Raw genomic sequence first — 17,884 nt, forward strand, 5'->3', positions numbered from 1 at the left:
AATGATGTTCCATTTCAACATATCCATGTAGGCTACTGTTTCAACAAAGCATTATGCCCAGTCCTCCTAAACTGCTCAGTTTCCAATGATTTCAGTAAGTAAATTGCTACAAAAGTTACAAAGCCAGACCACCAAAACCTAGGAAATTTAGATGCCTTACTCAGTTAAAATTAATGTTTTTGCTCCCTGCAGATTTTGGTAAAATGCAAATATGTTTTGCCAACTACCATCCAGAACTCTTTTAATGTTTCACAAACTTTTTGAAGAAAATTATCAGACACTGAAGTCCAAGTTCACTCTAGTCTATCTTCCCATTTATTATACCTGTTACAGCAATACATACATTTACACCATGAGATTTATGCACTTTTCTACAGATATGCTCTGTAGAAAACAATAGGAATCCTCAGCTGGCTGCTTTTAAATGATGCTCCTCATTACATTCAACTCTTACATTGTACAAAGTGCAAAGAAAACATTAGGAGTAACAAGAACTTGGTTTTGCTAAGAAGTAACTTTAACAAAGTTACTTTTTTTCAGTTTGAGACATCCCTATATTCCTAGTGCATGGTTTTCTGCCATTCACCATGTGAGGTAGCAAGATAGCAAGTTCTTCCTAAAGATATCATGTTGTTACAATTTGTTACAGAATACAAAGCTAAATAGTTTTTATCTATCATAAATCATCTTAATGATAAGTGCTTTGAAGTCTCTTTTTAAGATGGTTAGCAAAGAAGAGCCTTTAGAGTTTCAGTTATGCTAGAGAACTTTTTACATCTTTTTTTTTTTTTTTTTTTTTGTGTGTGGCAACAATCTAGCACAACCACCACTGGAATGCAATGGTCTCAGACATAAGCAATGACCTACCCTGTATCTTTTGACCATCACAGAACACTCAAAATTTACCTCATAAAAGAAAGACAAGCTGGGGGGGGGGGGGTAAAAGAAACAAAACAAAACAAAAAAAAAATAGCTTTTATACCACATCTTAAACAAAATCTCAGTGGTTTAAGTACTTCATTTTTTTTAACCTCAATGTCATCATCGGAGCTACATTGACCCGCTTTTGATATATGTCATCCAACATTAAGAAGCAGACATTAAAAACCTGACTGCATTCTTAGAAGGATCCTTAACAAGATTACAATACTACAACTAGTACATTCAAATAAGGCATCTATACTTTGAGATGTATTCTACTTGTTTCAAGATATTAACATTTAGCTGTAAGTCTTGAATCAAGATAAGAAAACAACTACAACAATGGAAAATCTGTTTAAGAACTAATTATATCCTCAGTCTGCAAGATGTTCTTATGTAGAATGCAGGGAAGACTCATTACAATAGAGGAACATAAAAATATAAATGAGTTTTTAAACAATCCTACCTTAACACCTTGAACAAGACCATTCATTAAAAACGTATGATGGGTAAATGTTTCATGTAAAACCTAAAGGAGAAAAAAAAAAGCATTATTTGAATTATGAGAGAAAGGAGACGATTGCTCCAAGGTTTAATCTGGATTTGTAAAACAGAATAGCTACAGTGAGACTTGTTAAAAAAAAGGTAGCTTACCCCGGAACTATACTCCTACCTATCTTCATGAGGAAATATTGACAAGTTTTTCCAAGAATACACTGGCATCAATTTTTCTCTTGAAACAGACTGCATAGTACAGCATAAGTGTTTTGATTTGGGGAACTCGGCTTAGAAGAGGGGTTAATATGAGAAAAAACATCTCCATGTGGCACCCATCATAGAATTCTGACAGATAACTTCTTCAAAAAGTTATTTCTATCATTGTTACTAATTAGGAGTAAAAATGAGTTTTGGGTAACACATTCTGTCAAGAAAAATAGAGCTATTTGCATAGTGCCTTTTGGGGCAATTGTGAATATTGTTTCCAAATTGCATGTACCCTTTGACACCACCTCTCCCTGTCACCCTGCAATTACATATTACACAGTCCATGCAAAGTAATTACCACAGCCCTGAGGGTGATTTTGTGACAGAAAAAAAGAAAGGAAGAAAGCACAGAACCCAACTTACTGTCAAGAGCACAAAATGCAGATACTGAATAGTCATACAGCTAGAAACACGATGAACAAATAGATGCATACAAATACTAGCAACAGATCTGAGTGCTTTATGCATTCTTTAACTATGGTTGTGAATTCATTTGAAGTGCTTTAACAGTAGCTTCAATTCAAGGGCAAGCATGTTAATCTACACTAAACAGATTTGCCATAATGATGAAAGAGTTAAAAAGCCTCATATGTGCTACTGTGTGAATTTGAAAAGTTACTGCAATAACCAGTGTATGGACACATGCACATTTCAAATTCATTTGCTGTTTTTATCTATAAATGATTTTTTTTTTTAATTTATAGGCCAAAGCGCCAATAACTACAAGATTTATATGTATATCCAGAAAATCACTAGCCTGAAAAAAACACAATACTTTAGTGTCACTGAAAAACACCAACATTATTTTTCAAAGATAACCAACTTTCTCAACCATAGGTTTCACAGATTTAACAAAGGCAGTTGTTACCACATTAACCAGTGGTCAGATAATTCTGTTCATATATACCCTTTCTTCTTTCTGTTATCATCTTCTGTTTAGGTATTCAAAACATTTTTTAACCTGTTTTCCTGTTGATCTGTTGATGCAAATGGAGAAAAAACAATCATGGTTCAAGGTAGAGATCTAGAAAGCCACTCTAGAAAGCAGATGCCTTCTTTAAAAAAAAAAGAACTGAGGGAGGCCACAAGAGAGGAAAGAAGAGAGAGGAAAAGGAGAGAGTGGGAGAGGAAAAGAGAAAAAGCCAGGAAACTCACTGAGTCGAATCTACTTTTCTGTAAAGTACTTCCCAGTATTTTTGCTAGGGGGTAACCACTGGTGTTATTGCTTCTAGCTTTTGAAATTAATTTCTGTCATTTTATAGAAAAGAGAAATACAATCCTACAAACTGGAAGGGAGGAGTTCCTTACTCAAGTTCTACTGCTACTAATACCAGTATACAAAATAAAAGATTATACTGAAGATAGTGTATGGCATTAAGAGATTAATGTGATTATGGTGATTTACTAACATAAGACTACAAGTCCAAATACAATAGTACTGAGCATAAGCTTTGGGCATTCTGTGAGCAGAATATTCTTTGCGTGTTTTATAAATAACAAAAGATCTAAAGTGTTTAAGTATAGTATCATGTAATAAACACTACAGCTTCACTGAAAAAACAGATGTCAAAGTGAAAATGCAATCTGAAACACAAAGTTTAAGTAATCTCAGCTAATGTGCAGCAGTTTATTTTAATAAAGTATAAGACGTCATTTTAATCTGACTAAACGATGAGAATGTGGTTGCATCCTGATTCTCCAGGTCAAAAAAAAAAAAAAAAGAGTGATCATGAGTGATCAAGAGTGATCATTGATCACCAAGCCAGACATTTCCATTTCTGCCCTTTTCTTCATTCTAGACAAACCTGTTTGAGCAAAACCAGCAAGCTGCCCATTCAAAAGTTGGATCTTGCTTACAAGAAGGTTCTACATGGCCTCCAGTACTGTTCAGAGTACTACTGATCAGCAGGCTAAGGTAAGTTACACTCCTCTGTATCATACGTGCATGAAATATCAAATGAGATTTGAAATTGTTTTAATCAAACAGCAGCCTATCAGTGAGTGGTATGCTGATTAAAAAATGAAAAGATCAGCAAGAATATAGAACTGTGGTTCTGAACACAGAGGAAAAGTTACTATTTGCACATTATCCCTTTAAACAAGAAGTGCCATGCTAGAGCAACTTGAAGTTAAGCACTTTTGGTTAAAAGCAGAGGAAAAAAAGAAAAGAAGGACCACCAACTACATTTCCTCCATATTTTCATACTGGCAAGACAGGACAGCAATTTAGTGAGACACCTGCTTTATGAAAATCTGTTTATATGGACATTTTTATCAGTAAACTATATTTTAAAAATCAGTGCATTATTTTAGGAAGGTTACATAAACACCTTTTAAAAGTGATATAATCAACACCGTTTGGAGATTGGGGAAGTAGAAAACAGTTAATAACGAGGTCTTCAAATCCAACAAAACCCTCATGGTCATGTATTCAAATTGTTCTCTGATATTATCTGATAAAAAAAAAATGGACTAAGAGACTTTTGATGATTTCTCTTAGGCAGGCCTGATTTCAATGAATAAATAAGATCCACATCTTCAGATAAAAGGCTTCATATCCTATGACTGCTTTGGTAAAACACTCAAATTATCCACTCAATCTAGAAAATTTATCTATTCAGCTGCATTCCAGAACAGATTAAATATTTTTTAAATCTACTTATTACATAAAAGCATTTACGTTTTACTCCAAGTTACATACTGGTACAACAACCAACCACAATAGAATACAGAGATAACTATGAGATGTATAGTTTATTCAATTGTTATTACCGGCAGATTAATTGAACTATGAAGTCATTAAAAAAGCCAAAATCTTCACAGAGAGCCTTCATCAGTACACTGAGTTACTCCAAAAGGCAAACAAAAGCTACTTAGTAGTAACTAGAGTTACTAAGATTTACACAAAGAGTGTAGTACTGTATTTTACTAATATATTTTGACTGTCTTTTAATCTTGCTACATCTCAACTGTAGTATAACACTGTTCTGTGGTGAAGAATGTTCAGACTCCTGAAATTCAGTTAACAAGGTAAGCTGGAAGTGTAAAACAAATTAAAACCATGACCCCTAGGAATTAACAAATTAACTTTTGTGATACTTACTGTTAACATAGGAGTTGTCAAGAGGCCCCAGGCAAAGAATTCTAGAAATATGACTACCACAGCATGGTATACACTTGGCCGACCAATACCTTGTTGCTAAAAAAAAAAAAAAAAGAAAAAAATACAGAGTTTGTATACATCTGGTTCATTACATGTGCAAAATTATCTTGCAAACATATTTTGAGTATAACCAGCTTTCAGGATGACCTACTACCAAACCCTTGGGAACAACAGTAAGCTGAAGAAGGGTGGAGAAAAATTATTATGAAATGTCTACAGATGTCCAAGGAAGTTCAGAAAGTTTGCTCCGTCAAACTGTTGCTGACAAAAGAAAATTATTTTCCCATTCTGACATTGTCTTGAGCCACTCTCACTTCCAGTGTGCCTTTAGGACTCCTTCCTCCACATCAATATTCCCAACCCTTCCACAACAGTGCAACAAACTAACTCCTCCTATATCTACACGAGCAGCAAGCAAACAAAGAAGTTTTACGAAGATTGCATCACTGTTAGACCTAAACTATGACAACATGCATAACCAGAAGAGCACCTGTTTTTGCACTCTAAACTGTAATAGTATCAGAGAAAGAACAGATAGCTCTTGTAGTCTATAAAACTACCTTTTGATGGCAAATGATCGATTAATTTCATGCTTTGGAGTGCCTGCAGACTAGACATCCAGGAGCTGGTTAATACGTAGCCCGGGCTGAACCATCATGAGCACCTGCCATGGCAGTTTAAACAGCAAACTGTGAAGACCCCAGGACTGGATCCCCACACAAGAGATCCAGAAGCTTTTTCTTTGGACAAACTGGACAGAACCCTTGGGTAAAGCAGAATTATCGAGAATTGTTCCTGTCTTTCATTTCTATGTCCCTTGTCATAATAAATGTTTCACTAAGTTTCTGGGTTCTAAAATTACTTCTTCCTTTTACCCTAACACTTGTCCTGTAATAGATTGTTTTTCAGTGCTTCTAGCCAGTCCAAAGCCACAAAACTCCCTTGGGACTGGTATTTCTTAGAACAGAGCAGTACAGCGCTCTCATCTAATACTAAAGTTACTAAAGAAATCCCTACTGCCAGGACAGGCTAATTGTTTGTATCCCTAATAATTTTTAAATCTATCAGATTTTATCAAGATCTGTAGTCACAAAGTAAAACAGATAGTATTCTTTCTACCTGGTAAGATTCAAAGTATATTTCTACACTACAGCATGTTTCACAGCTTGAAGTTTTGAAGTAAACCGTTGTCTTTCATCTATGATATGATCGTATTATTTCCTATTAGAAAGATTATCTTCAGGAAGCTTATAACTTTCAAGTATTATTAACATTTCTCTGTAGATTACCATGCAGTTTTCAATTTCTAAATTGCAAAGATTTAGTGGATTATGATGAAAAAAAAAATCTCATGTAAGAAGTCTGTGAGTACTTCTATATAACCTAATCGGATAATGAATATGCTTAATATGTTTGTTTTTTTTTTTTTTTTTTTTTTGGCCAAGATGTGTATCAGTAAGACTAGGGCTTGTTTAAAACAGATCATACTGAAGTCTGAAGAACCCTTCCAACAGCAGTTTCCTCTGCAAAAGGCAAGCACTTTTCTTCTAGAGTAGGTAAGGGACTCCCCAGCTGTTCCGTTGACTTTATTTTACTCCCTCTCACTGCTACAACACTAAAGATGACATTGCACCAAAAAGCTGTGGTTTGCATTCAGCAAACTGTTCCAATGCAACTGTTCCAATACTTTCAATAAAGGTTTTGTTTGTTTTGATTTTTTTACTAATGCTTAGAATGCTTTTATTACACACAATTTTGATCTGAGATTTACATGGTTGACCAAAAGATGTTTTACATACATATATAAAAAACATGCCTTTTTTTTCCCCTCAGAAATCTTTTAAAAACTTCTGTGAAAATGTATTTTTATTCTATTGATACTAAAGGAGTATTTCTTGGATATTAAAATAATCAGCAAATCATTTTTGGCAGTACCATGCAGCTTACAGTTAGTTGCACTGAACTACTAAAAAAAATTCCATAGCCTTTTGGATTCAAGGCATAGCCTGGAAAAGTAGAATTTAAATCCTGAAAGGAACACACCCTGCCAAAATGAAGTCAAGTATTCTAAATCAGATACACTGTTACCAATTTGTGAGCCACACAGACTGTAATTTATGATTTTTAGTTTTCTTTACAAAACCTTGAATGTCTAGACTAATTCAAAAGCACTAGTGCAAATGACTGCAGCTAACTGCAATTGATCATGCAAACAGGAAAATTCACTGACAGTGTCAAATGGACCAATGCAGATACCAATTCTGAAGCCCATCTTTTCTGTAGGTCCTAAAAATTCTCATTAAAAAGCTTTTGGTTAAAAAGCACACATCAAGTTATTTACAATAGAAGAGTTTGATTGATAAGCCTGGACCATTGGAAAAAAAAAAAAAAAAAAACACAAACTCTTTACTGGTTTCAAAAACAAAGAGCTCCCTAAAATCACTTCATTCTTCAATTCAATATGAAGCTACTGCTAAAGTAATAGGTGTGGTTGATTTCTGTACCAGCAAATATTTTGTTACAGGATGCAACTGCATGCAATTTACATAAAGAAAGAACTTGAGACATACACACACAAAAAGTGGTTATAAACTTGAAGTACAAACAGCTGTAGGATTCGTGAACTAGGGGATGCATAGATAACATACTGAATTCTTCACATATGAAAAGATTTAAATAGTTTCAGAAATAGTGCATGGTCTATCTACAAATTGTTTTTGTCACTACCACTACCAACTCCTCTCACCCCCTCTCTGCCAAATGTTAAAGCTCTAATGATAAAAATTAAGTGCCCCCAAGCAAGTTTTAAAATCTGTTATGAGATTATTTTCTCCCCACACAAATTTTCATATGACAGCCCAGTGTGTGGGCTGAAGAACTATGTATGAACACTATCATTGTTTTGAAATGCAGCTGCTGGTCAAGCTATTGCACTTGCATAATCAATAATGAGCAAAATATTACATAATCTCAAATGCTTTTAACTACAAAAGTTTGTTAAAGTTACATTCAAAGTCATTATAAAAATCAGGAGTGACAGACAAAACATCTACTGTTTCTGATTTTACACTTTGCTTTTTCTATAATTCTTTACCTTATAACAAATTTTGAAAAACATTTTATTTCTTCTTCGTCTACTAGTGGCAGAAGAATCCCAAACATTAATTTGAAGCCAAGAGGGAGAACTATTAGGAAACAATACCTTTTTTTTTTAAAAAAAAAAAAAAAAAAAAGCAGACCACAGCTGTTGAACACAAATAAAGCCATGAGAAGCTATCAAGATCATAAATCCAGACGGTGAGGGTCTGGTCATGGAAAGTAGGGAAAAAATGCAATACAGCACCAGCAAGAATACTTTATCTTAGTCATTTTTAAGGATAGCTAGTACAGTTCACCCTAAAATAGTCCACCATATGAATTCTTATAGCCAGATCCAGATCTTCAAGAGCACAGGCAGAGTTTGTAGCATTTATTTATTCACACTATTTTTACATAAATATTTGTCTATTAATTCTAAACAGTAATTAAACAACGAACATTGCTTGAATGGCTGAAAAAGCACTTCAGCATGGAATCTCAAACATTGTTCACTATTTCACTTCTTGTATGTAATTTATTTCAGAATAAAACCACTTCTAACTCCTCAAGTGCTCAAGTCTTCCACAGCTCTTTTTCAAGCTTTTCAAATTTGTACAACGATGACGGACACAATACCCTGCTATCTGGATTAAGAAAAAGTATAGGTTCAATGAATACAGCGTACTTTTTCCCCTCACAGGGGCAGTCAAGCATCAGAACCCATTGCCCACTGAGCCAGGCTTGACTTCTGCATTCTCAGTCATCAGATGGTTTCAATACACACCTGGAAGAGCCCTAGGCAACCTGTTCTGGCTTCACAGCAACTGCCATGAGGAAGAATTTGGCCTATAGACCTGAAGTCCTTTTCCTGACTGAATTTTCTTTTTACCTCTCAGGAAGAAAACAACCAAATTCAGGTTGAACTTATGAACTTACAATTAAAGGAACTTTCCTCCACTCTCCTCTCCCCCTTCTCCCAAAAACTCTTCACCACCAGACAGTAAGGTATCTCAGGAGACTATGTTAGTAGGTTGTTCTACACCCAGGAAGGAGACTTGGCAGCAGTATTCTCTGTCATTCCACAGTATTTAAACCAACATTCAAGTGCATTAGTATGAAGAGTTTTGTTATTTTTTTTTTTTATCTATAGCAGCATTCTTCCCCTACAAAAATTAACTGCTACAAGTAAATTTTTAACACAACCACCCTCACTGAACTCTAAGATGTCAACTGTCATGTTTGCAAGATGCCAAAGAAGTGAACTAACAAAATCAGTAAGCCATTTTCAGAAACGTGCTTTCCTGTTTGAATCATTCGAACCCTGACATTCATGCTAAAGTATAAAGCACACTCCCTTTCTACACTTACCTTCACTGCTATTTATTCCATTTCCCCAGGAACTTCATATGATCTTTAAGGTCCTTTCCAATCCAAACCATTCTATGACTCTCTTCCCCAGGGTGAAAAGACCTACCTCCTTCAGTCTCACATCATGGGACAGGCTCTCCAGCCCTTTGATCGTCTCCATGGCCCTCCTTTGAACCCTCTCCAGTTGGCCTTTTTGAATTATGGGGACCAGAACTGGACACAGTGCTCCAAGTGCGGCCTGACAAGTGCTGAGCAGACTGGGATGGTCTCCATTTGCAGCATCCCCTGCAGATGCAGCGCAGGATTGAATTTGCCTTCATTGCTGCAGCGTCCCACCGCCGGCTCTTGTTCAGCTGGTTGTCCGCCAGGACCCCGGGTCCCTTTTGGCAAGGCTGCTCCCCAGCCACACAGACCTCATAGATCTGTACTGGGCACTTTGGTGGTGGTGTCCCAGGTGCAGGGCCTTGCGCTTGTCTCTGTTAAACGTCATACAGTTCTTGCTCGCCCACCCTTCCAGCCTGTCCAGAGCCCATAAATGACTCTTCCTTATGAGGTATGCAACTCACCACACAGTTTGTGAGGGTGCTTTTGATCCCATCATCCAGAGGATTTATGAAGACATTGAACAGCATGTGGCCCAATACTGATCCCTAAGGAACAGTGACAGGCTACCAGCATGAGTAAAAACTATTGACCACCACAGTGTGAATGCAGCCTGTTAAGACAATGTCATACTCATCTTGCAGGCCACCACATCCAGCCTGTACCTTGCCAGCTTATCTAGTAGAAGGCTGTAAGAAATATTATGTCACCACTCCGTCCCGCTAAAACATGGATGCTCTTTCCTCTGTACATTTTACCTAGGTAGCTCTCTAGGCACATTAGATGTTTACCTTGCTCTCCTCATCTTCCTAGTGTTTATCGTCTAGCGATCAGACAGAATTATTTAGGAACCATCTTAGTTCCAACCTGTTCGCTACAAAAGCCCCTTTCGTTAGAACTTGCAAAAATTCACTTAAGTTCAGAAAAAACACCCTGAAGACCTTGGCTGCCCCTGTCACTGAAGCAATCACCAAGTGACTATGTGCATACATACCCGTCTATGATATGTAAAGTGTACAACAGTGCACAATATACCAGAGAAAGCACTTTTCAATCCAGTACAGCCTTTGGCATTTTAGATATGCCATGTGAGGTGGAATACAAATCACAACTAATTTGGCTTATACCTTGCCCAAACTTGTATTTCAATTGCAAACTAAGAGAAATACCTTAAGCAGATCTGTTCTGGACAGCAAGATCATGATTTAGTCTCTCAGACAAAAGCTAGAAACAATCATATTCCACAGCTTTAGAGCATCAGAAACACAACTCTGTCAAAATAGAAGAACTCATTCAGATTTTGTAATGGGAAATCATGCCTTGACTTTCAGGAGTTCTCAGAAGCAGTATGTATGGATAAGGACATTTATATTAACAAGCCCTCTGAAAGTTTAAGTAAACACTGAAAGGCCCTCACCAAAAGCTCTCAAAATAAAAAGAATGTGAAGCAAATTCTTAGTAAGAATGTTAAGAAGGTAAAAATTTTAAAATTAAATAGAAAAAGAAAAACAGTTTCCACAGTAAAAAGAAGTTACCAGTAGAGTCCCAGCACTGTCCCATGACCTATGTAGTTCAACATATTCATAAGTGAGCTGTAAAAAGGGTGAAAGCAAAGTGACAAAGTTTACTGATAACACAATGCAATTCAGGTTAAAAAAGCTAGATGTCAATTGTGAAGAGTAGAAATTGATGTAGTCAGGAAAACAAATTAAATGGCAGATTAATTTATCTACCACAAACATGAAAAAAAATGTAATTCCACATCCAGAATGACTACTTAGGAATGTGATCCTGGATACGACAGTTCCATGAAAGGCACCAATTTAGTGTTCAGCCGTGGTTTAAAAAAATGTATTCAAAGACACACTGTTAGGAAAAAGATTATCATCATACTACTACATAAGCATGTGATGTGCATGCCTGATTGTTCTTACTAACTAACCCTCTGCTTCTGGTGTTTTAACCATTTTTATTATATCTATGTGAAGATCATTCTCCTTATCCCATGACTGCTTGTTTTGTTCAGAAGCTTTATGCAATAGATATTGTTGAACAGTGCACAGGTGGAAGAGGCCCACAGTAGGCAAAGAGAATACTGCAGTATGTTTTGCCAAATTGCAGCTGAAACATCTGATGAAAGGTACAGCTGGAATTTATTAAACTGAGAGTGACACAAAGGGTGTGAAGAGAAAACAATCATCGCTGCCTTCAGTGACAATTGATACCTTAAAAAATACAAGAAATTATGTAAAGCAGGACCCAAGACATCAGGTTTAAATTGTGTGGAACTTCACACAATTTACTGTCAGAGTGTAAAATCCCTTACCACACTATTTTCCCTGCTGGGAAAACATTTTTGTTTAAGTTTAGTCGGGAAAAGCTAATGAAACAGGAGTCTTCTGAGGAGCGTAAAGCATGAAAACACCATTTCTGGTTCAGCGTTTGAGCCTTACGACATTGAAAGCAGAAAGAGCATCCAAGAGAAGGACTGTCATATGCCCTGCCCCATTTTAAAAGCTAGGCTTTAGACAGCAATGCATTGTCATAATTTAATATTTCTCATAGAATTAATACATAGATAGGATTTTACAAAATACCAAACCACAAGCTGATTTTTCTATCGTTGAGAAATTTTCTTCCTAAAGTGAAGAAAGATGTAAGACACAGAAACTTCTCTTAAAAGCACATATTGTCAGTTAGTTAATTCACATGCTTCACTATTGAATAGACAGTTACCCAAGCTCACTACCCATTGGTTAAGTCTGGATCCTCAATAATAAAATACCAAGTCTCATGTATACAATTACCATCATTCTGTTTCTATTCTAGAGTAATAGAAACTCTAAACCAGAGTTTGGTAAGCATGCTTATTCTTACAGGCTAGCAAACTTTCCTCCAGACACAAAACCTTCCAAATTGCCAGAGCCTAGAGCCTTAATAATGGCAAACTCAGAACAGCAAAGTGACCTCTGAGCAGGAATATAAGCAAGAATGATTTGTTTTTGTTAAGACAGCAGCTAGTCATGCCTGATAATGGTTCAGAATCACTGTTACTTTAATTTGATGTGAAAATTTAGCATTAATAACCTTGCTTGAGAAAGCAACGCAGTGTAACTTTAATTATTCATTTTTAAACAGTTTCTTCTGTGGGATAAGAAGTGTTCCATAAAGGACTAGATATCCAAACTGCCAATTTGAGTATTAGGTCTACTACAAGCAAGAAATTTAAGAAACCAGCTTAGTGGACTGGGAGCTGTTTTGGTGAAGTCTCAGAACATTTCATGCTGCATCGGTTTCATTACACTGCACTTTTTACAAAATAGTAGAAAGAAAAATGCTATCACTAAGGCTAAAAACCTGTAACTCTTTGGGTATATACCAGCCCATATATCTGAGACATCCCATCCTGAAACTCCTTCCGTAATATCACTTTATTTAGACAGCATTGTACTGTATTTTGCTAAAACGCTTCCTTAGTGGGACATTATTTTAATGACAACAGGTTATATAAAAATGAAATACTAATTCTCATACTATTCATACAGAAATGTATGAGATGGAGAATATCACTGTCCACAATGCAGATAGAACAAGATTGCTTAACCAGTAACAAAATGTTCTCAGCATCATTTACTTCAACTTCTGAATCCCACTAAAATCGAGGTAGTGCAGCCAGCGGAAAATGATTTAATTCCAATGGAATTTACTCAAACATACTATTGTTCTTATTATTTAAAGCCAGTAACTCAATTCGAAATAAGTCATTTGCTCAGTATTTAGATTTTAGTTCTTCATCTGAAGAAAGCCAGTGCTTTCAACAGTGAGAAGTTGGCTACAGATAACAGAAAAAAAACAGAATCTTGTTATTCTGCCTGGAGGGGTAGAGCTTGGGCCTTGTGCCACCCAATGGACTTGCTCATATTTTTCACGTCTGTTGCATCAAATTGGTAGGACAAAAGAATCAGAATGGAAATTAAAATAAAAACATCCTTCACAGACCAAAGCAGCAACTCAAAGTTTCATTTCTGTAATTACTTATCAGCAAGCCGAAAGACAAGCTTTCACTTTCAAATGCCAGAGCTGCACTCCAACTGGTATCAAAGATATCTCTGCAGTTACATCTAAAACCATGACTTGGACCCTCATATACAAGTCTGAATAAGCCCTTTCACTAACGTGTCGGCAGAATTCATATTCTAGCAATATGACAGCCACATGAGAATCACTGGGAGGTGCAGGAAGCACAGTAACAAAAGGAAACAGACTATTTGTCAGAAACTGCAAAGCAGACTCTACACTGATACAAGTATAATTGTGTTACTGCTATTCAGAAGTACAGAAGATAAAGCTAGAGCCCCACTTCTTCCTGTCTGGTAGGAGATGCATTGCAGGAACACAAATTCCCTTAAAGGTACTACGGGGCAAGGGGAAGTCAAGCAATCAAAACCTATGATCATTTTATAAGTTAAGAATTAAGAAGCTAAATTTGCAAACTGAAAAAAAAAAAAAAAAAGTATATTTTGGTACTCAGAGGTATTTTAATCCTCTAGCTTTAACAAACATTCAATCCCTTAATATGGAATACAGGGTAGCACCTTTGTCAGCTACAGATCTACTTCCCATTTGTTTTACTCCCGTTCAGATTTGGAGTAAGAAAACAAAGTTTTTTGTTTTTTTTTTTTTTCATTTTTCTATCTCTACCTTCCATACCTTTATCTTCTGTTCAAAGTTAAGTAAATTCATTTTTTTTCTTCTATTTACTGACATAATCCTTTGTTTCCTTTCACTACATCATCCATGCTGATAAAACCTAAACCGAAAGCAGTACTCAAAGACTACATTTTTTAACTAAGAATCTAATAGCCCTCTGCAAGCATTTTGCTCCCATTGCAGCTTTAGGCTGGGTTATTGAATCATATACACATCTAGACTCCTGAATAGAAAACCAGAACAGCAAATATATCATGCAAGACACCAGTTGCACTTCTTGAATGACACCAAACTGCCATTTGGAAAATGTAACTATTTCCAAAAGTGACACCAAAAACTCAAATACAGAAGTGATCTGTTACAAGAAATGTGAAACAGTCACTTTGGAATTAACTTACATAAAACAACTTATTTACGTGACTAGTGAACTCCATTTAATAGGAATATTTTGTTTAACATCCTCACTGGGTTTAATTAAACATTAAAAGTACTTCCACATCTTCATCAGATAACCTTGATGAGTAAGAGACAAAGAATATATTGATATAAAACAGGTGACTTCAGGAATTAAAAAAAATCTCCAGCCAAGGTACCACATCAATACTATAACATTAATGGTCAGCTAAAGATATTACAAATTACAGCTAAAGATATTACAAATATTACTGCATGAAAAGAGGTGTGACCAGCAGGTCGAGGGAGGTGATTGTTCCCCTCTGCTCTGCACTTGTGAGGTCCCACTTGGATTACGGCATCCAGGTCTGGGGCCCCCAGCAAAAGAAAGACGTGGAACTGTTAGAAAGAGTCCAGATGAGGGCTACAAAGATGATGAGAGGTCTATCCAGAAAGGCTGAGAGAGCTGGGCATGTTCAGCCTGGAGAAGAGAAGTCTCTGGGGATGCCTCATTGCAACCTTTCAGTACTTAAAGAGGTCTTATGAAAAAAAAGATGAAGGACTCTTTACTCAGGTAGATAATAACAGGACAAGGGGGAATGGTCTTAAACTAAAAAAGGATAGATTTGGATTAGATATTAGTAGGAAATTCTTCCCTCAGAGGGTGGTGAGGCACTGGCACAGGCTGCCCAGAGAAGCTGTGGATGCCCCATCCCTGGAGGTGTTCAAGGCCAGGTTGGATGGGGCTTTGGGCAACCTGGTCTGGTGGGAGGTGTCCCTGCCCATGGCAGAGGGTTTGGAGTTAGATGATCTTTAAGGTCCCTTCCAACCTGAGCCATTCTATGTTTCTGTGATTTTATGAAATGCATGCACTTCGCATTAACATAAAACAGAAAGCTACCCTCTCTCCGTTGCTAGAGATTCTTATTTGTGGGGGAGAGGAGGGCAGGACATGTGACACATGTAGCAGACACTGGCTCCCCAACATGAACTTAATATTGTATATAAACTCTAGGCATCAACAATGCTTTCAGATAATATTTTATGAGTAAACAAATATTAAATACACTACTCAGGAACAAATGAACATGGATTTAGTCTCAAAACACGAATAACAAGCAAGCCAGGCTGCAAATGAAATTTCAGTGATTCCAACTTATCAAAACAGATCTATCACAGGTCTTTGCCTAGTTTTGTATTTCAAAAACAACACCAACGTCCACCTGTTTTCTTACTGTCTGCATCCCCCCAGGCTCCCCTACTCCCATCCTCTGCTACAGGCACACAGTCAACAGCAGAGAAGGGGTTAGATCTGCTGGCCTTGGAGCACCCTGCCTGAAAAAGAGTCACCTGTCCCCACTTGTTGCAGAATGCTCTGGAGGTGTCACCTGCAATCTGCTTTTAAGGCACGTTAAGGCTTGCATGTGCGGTGAGGATCAAGCCGTCTGAAAGACGTTTTTGCGCGAGGGCACCTCAACGTAATGGGAGGAGACAGTGCAAGAAGAGCCCGAAGTTGCTAAAACCGCAGAACTCCGGTTTCGGCCGGCCAGCACGGTCCTGACACCAGCACCTCCTCCAGCTCCAAACCACAGCTCTCCGACACGCCAACTTTCCGTACCCGCACCACCACCTGCCCGCTGGGTGCAGGAGCCGCAGGACGGGCAGGGACCTCCGGGAGGCCCTGCCTGACGCCCGACCCCGCCGCGCCGCGCCCCCAGCCCCGCAGAGCGGCCGGGGCCGAGCCCCCGGGGGGGCAGGGGGGCAGGGGGCCGCCCGCTGCCACCGCCCCCCGCCGGCCTCCCCTCGGCCGCCGCGGCCCCGCACTCACCGCGCCGCAGCCGCCCGCCTTCAGGCCGGCCCGCGTCAGCAGCATGGCGCAGACGCCGCCTTCCCTCACCGCCGCCACTGCCTCCTCCTCCGGCTCCCCGTCCTCTCCGGCCGGGGCTGGCGGCGGCTCGGGGCTCATCTCGCTCGCACCATCCTCCGGGAGGGGCCGGGCCGGGCCGGGACAGGACGGCGGATGGAGGGGGGGGGGTGGAGGGCGCCCCCCCGGCCGCCTCCTCCGCGCCGCCTGGGCGGGGCGCTGCCGCGGGCCTCGCGTGACGCCGGGTCCCGGGGCTGGCCGGCCCAACCGCCCGGGCGGGGCTGCAAGGGTGGTGGGACCGGTAACGGAGGCGGGGAGGCTCGGAGTGATGGCTCGACCACCTCGCTGGGCAGCCTGTTCCGAAAGCGGGTGGCGTCCAGGCTGCTTCCTTGTTTAGTCTGGAGAAGAGGAGGCTCAGGGGAGACCTTATTGCTCTCTACAACTGCCTGAAAGGAAGGTGTGGGGAGCTGGGGGTCGGTCTCTCCTCAGAGATAACCAGTGATAGGACTAGAGGGGATGGCCTCAAGTTGCGCCAGGGTAGGTTTATGTTGGAAATTTGGAGACATTTCTTCTCAGAAAGAGCAGTCAGGCACTGGAATGGATTGCCCAGGGAGGTGGTGGAGTCACCGTCCCTGGGGGTGTTCAAAGAAAGGTTGGACGTGGTGCTTAGGGACATGGTTTAGTGGGTGACATTGGTAGTAGAGTGATGGTTGGACCAGGTGATCTTGAAGGTCTTTTCCAACCTTAATAATTCTATGATTCTTGCGCTGTGTTGGACTCCAAGCAGTGTCATCGGCACACCACTTTTTCATGAGGAATTGAGCTTCCTCTCATTTAGGTATCATGTGGCCAGCTGATCAAGAATTATTTTGACTCATCTTACCTCATAGCTCACAATGTATGCACAAATGGAGATTTTGAGATAATGTAGTACTGGAAGTAAAGTTTGTTACTAGAAGTAGGCCATCAAAAATCAGCGCAGGAAGTGAATTGTCAGTCCAGGATGAAGTGTTGTCCTGGGAGTTCAAAAAGACTGGGAGACTTTCATCCTGCATTCCTTGCACCTCCATATACTGCTGTAGCCAAGTCATTATTTTCCGAAGTACTTCAGGTGTTCACAGCTGAATACGAAGGATTTTTTTTCCAAGACTACAACTGTTCTGTTTGCTGGAATAGTAAATGTTGATTTAAAAGGACATTTGTGTTTGTTATATATCTCTCTTTTCTCAGTTTTTATAAAGCAACGTATTTGCTAAATATAGCACATTTCAAAATTTGCCTTCAGTGTGTTGCACAATTCAACAAGCATTCTCTTTCAACACAGTAGCATGTGTTGACTTGAAAACATTCCTCAGTTTTTATGTGACCTTTCTTGAAGCTTTGTTTTGTTTAAATATCAGCATTTTAATAACACTGGATACCCTGAACAAAGTACCTATGCAAAATTATTTCTTTTTATTGTATAGCAATTAGTAAGTCAACACATATTCTTCAAAATGACTTTTCCCTGTGTAGGTTTT

General features: G+C 38.7%; 1 protein-coding gene across 1 annotated transcript in view; it reads right to left on the reverse strand.

Annotated features, from left to right (window-relative positions):
• The window catches only part of MFSD14B (major facilitator superfamily domain containing 14B), a 31,488-nt gene extending 14,033 nt beyond the window's left edge, over positions 1-17,455 (reverse strand). Inside the window, exons 1-3 of the mRNA XM_080573554.1 lie at positions 16,329-17,455; positions 4,790-4,885; positions 1,388-1,450 (exon numbers count right to left, since the gene is read on the reverse strand). Coding sequence (XP_080429680.1) covers positions 1,388-1,450; positions 4,790-4,885; positions 16,329-16,466 — 297 coding nt within the window. The 5' untranslated portion in view covers positions 16,467-17,455. The remainder of the gene's footprint in view (positions 1-1,387; positions 1,451-4,789; positions 4,886-16,328) is intronic.
• Between the last annotated feature and the right edge of the window lie 429 nt (positions 17,456-17,884).

Source organism: Anser brachyrhynchus, assembly GCF_964034855.1.
Source record: "Anser brachyrhynchus genome assembly, chromosome: Z".
Taxonomy (NCBI): domain Eukaryota; kingdom Metazoa; phylum Chordata; class Aves; order Anseriformes; family Anatidae; genus Anser; species Anser brachyrhynchus.